Source organism: Bison bison, unplaced genomic scaffold (assembly GCF_000754665.1).
Source record: "Bison bison bison isolate TAMUID 2011002044 unplaced genomic scaffold, Bison_UMD1.0 scf7180017864244, whole genome shotgun sequence".
In the NCBI taxonomy this organism is placed as follows: domain Eukaryota; kingdom Metazoa; phylum Chordata; class Mammalia; order Artiodactyla; family Bovidae; genus Bison; species Bison bison.
The window spans coordinates 1,821,889-1,824,340 of record NW_011494816.1 but is presented as its reverse complement, the minus strand read 5'-3'; the positions used below and the strand labels follow the sequence as shown (position 1 = coordinate 1,824,340).

The window sequence follows — 2,452 nt, the reverse complement described above, 5'->3', positions numbered from 1 at the left end:
GGTACTGTTTAAAGGGAGGTTTAGTGAAGCATGATGCCAAGCTGTTTGGCTTGCTAGGATCAAACTAAATATTGAAAAGTCTAATCCTATTTGCTACTTCATTTCTTATTTTGTTTTCCCTCCCCCCACTCCCAATGTTATAACTACATATTCTTACCTTACTGAAAAAATACATTATCAGCACTCGTTTTGATAAGAAATTCTTAACCTGAGATGGAAAAAAAGGGAAGAATTATCACATGAACAGTTCAATGCTACTCAAATATAATATTACACATTTCCAGGTTCTTCCGGACACTAACTTAAATGAAACACATCACACTTTACAAAGAAAGGTAAAGTAAACCACGTAAGTAAATACCTTTGTACTATAAATTGGATAACCAAGACAGGCCATCTAATCTAAACTGCACTCCCATGTACACAGGTCTAGCCTTCAAATGAGAGCCCTGTCATAATCAAAAAGTAGTTCTGGTGACATTTCCTAAAACCATATTCTTTCTCAATTCTCTACAACTGTCCTACCCTTTAATCTCTTAATATTAATGCCAAAAAAAGAGCATGTTTCATCTACCAAAAAAAAAAAAGAAATAGATCTTAAGACAGAAGTAGTTTTCTACTAGTTGATACTTACAAGGAAAATAATTTTCTTAGTATTAAGTTAAAAGCTACATAACCCAACTGAGCTGAAAGTGAATTCATGACACAGCAGTACTTACACACAGGGAGCCACAGGTGATGCTGACGTTTTGTAAAATGCCTTCAGATCTGCCCTCTCTATTAACTGAGCATTCTATCAACAAACATGTTCTTACTTCTCCCATCTGAAGAAATAAAACCCTTCCCTGACCTCTCAACTTCCCCCAGCTATTAGCCCATTTCTCTGGTCCCCTTACAGTCAATCTCCTTGAAAGATGTAGCTTCTCTGTGTCTTCCAATTCCTCTCCCAGCCTCTCTGGGACCCATGCCAGTCAGGTATTTGTTGCCACTACTCCACCCAATAGCTCTCGTCAAGGACTCAATGACCTCTATATTCCTAGCACACCAGTTCATTTTTAGTTTGAACCTCATGCTTCTTTTCAGACATAGCAGCATGTTTTCTTTTCAGCAGCATCTGACACTTCAGTCTGAAACACCCTTTTCTTGGTTCTTTCTCACCTTAATGATGCTCGGTCTCCTTTGCTATTCCTCATCTCCCAGACATTGTCATCAAACGGTTCCAGTTCTTGCATCTCTTTTCTTCTATACCTACACTCTCCAATAATTTTCATGGAGTCTCATGGCTTTCATGCTCTGATGACTTCCAAAATTTCAATCCTAACCTGGACTTTCCCCTAGATTTCAGATACATGTCTAATATCTTATATCACTGGATTGTCTAGTATCTCAAAATTGCTATGTCTAAAATCAGACTCATGATTTCCCTACCTCGTCTCTATCAAATCTCTTTTCCAGAATCATCAGAAAGTTGCAACTCAATAAACTGCAACTACATTGTTTCAGATCCTTGGGCCAAAAGCTTCACAATCAACACTGATTCTTTCACACCACAACTAAACCATAAGCAAATCCTATCATACCTATCTTCAAAATACACCCCGACTTTGATCACATTTTACAGTCTCCACCACCATCACTCAGGTCACAGATATCATTATCCAGATACCATCATCAAGTCACCAGATTACTTTAACAGCTTTACTACTGTCTCTCTGCTTCCACTCCTGCCCCCTGAGGATCTAGTCTCAACACAGCAGTACTTTCAAAATGTAAGGTTACATCATGTCATTCTTGCGGGTAAAACCATGCAGTAGTCATCCATCTCATTCAAAGAAAATTTCAGTCTTTACAACAGCTAATGAGCCTGACAAGCTGTTCCAGGTGCCTGCTACCTCATCTCACCACCCAGAACTATAATACACGTGCTCGCTCAGCTATCTGCCCTCAGTTCAGTTCATTCAGTCACTCAGTCGTGTCTGACTCTTTGCGACCCCATGAATCGCAGCATGCCAGGCCTCCCTGTCCATCACCAACTCCCGGAGTCTACCCAAACCCATGTCCATTGAGTTGGTGATGCCATCCGGCCATCTCATCCTCTGTCGTCCCCTTCTCCTCCTGCCCCCAATCCCTCCCAGCATCAGAGTCTTTTCCAATGAGTCAACTCTTTGCATGAGGTGGCCAAAGTATTGGAGTTTCAGCTTCAGCATCAGTCCTTCCAGTGAACACCCAGGACTGATCTCCTTTAGGATAGACTGGTTGGATCTGCTTGCAGTCCAAGGGACTCTCAAGAGTCTTCTCCAACACCACAGTTCAAAAGCATCAATTCTTCGGCGCTCAGCTTTCTTCACAGTCCAACTCTCACATCCATACATGACTACTGGAAAAACCATAGCCTTGACTAGGCGGACCTTTGTTGGCAAAGTAATATCTCTGCTTTTCAATATGCTATCTA

General features: G+C 41.0%; 1 protein-coding gene across 1 annotated transcript in view; it reads right to left on the bottom strand.

Moving 5' to 3' along the window:
• The window catches only part of NDC1 (NDC1 transmembrane nucleoporin), a 59,230-nt gene that overhangs the window by 22,811 nt on the left and 33,967 nt on the right, over nucleotides 1-2,452 (bottom strand). Inside the window, exon 14 of the mRNA XM_010847153.1 lies at nucleotides 158-208. Within this exon, the coding sequence (XP_010845455.1) occupies nucleotides 158-208 (51 nt within the window). The remainder of the gene's footprint in view (nucleotides 1-157; nucleotides 209-2,452) is intronic.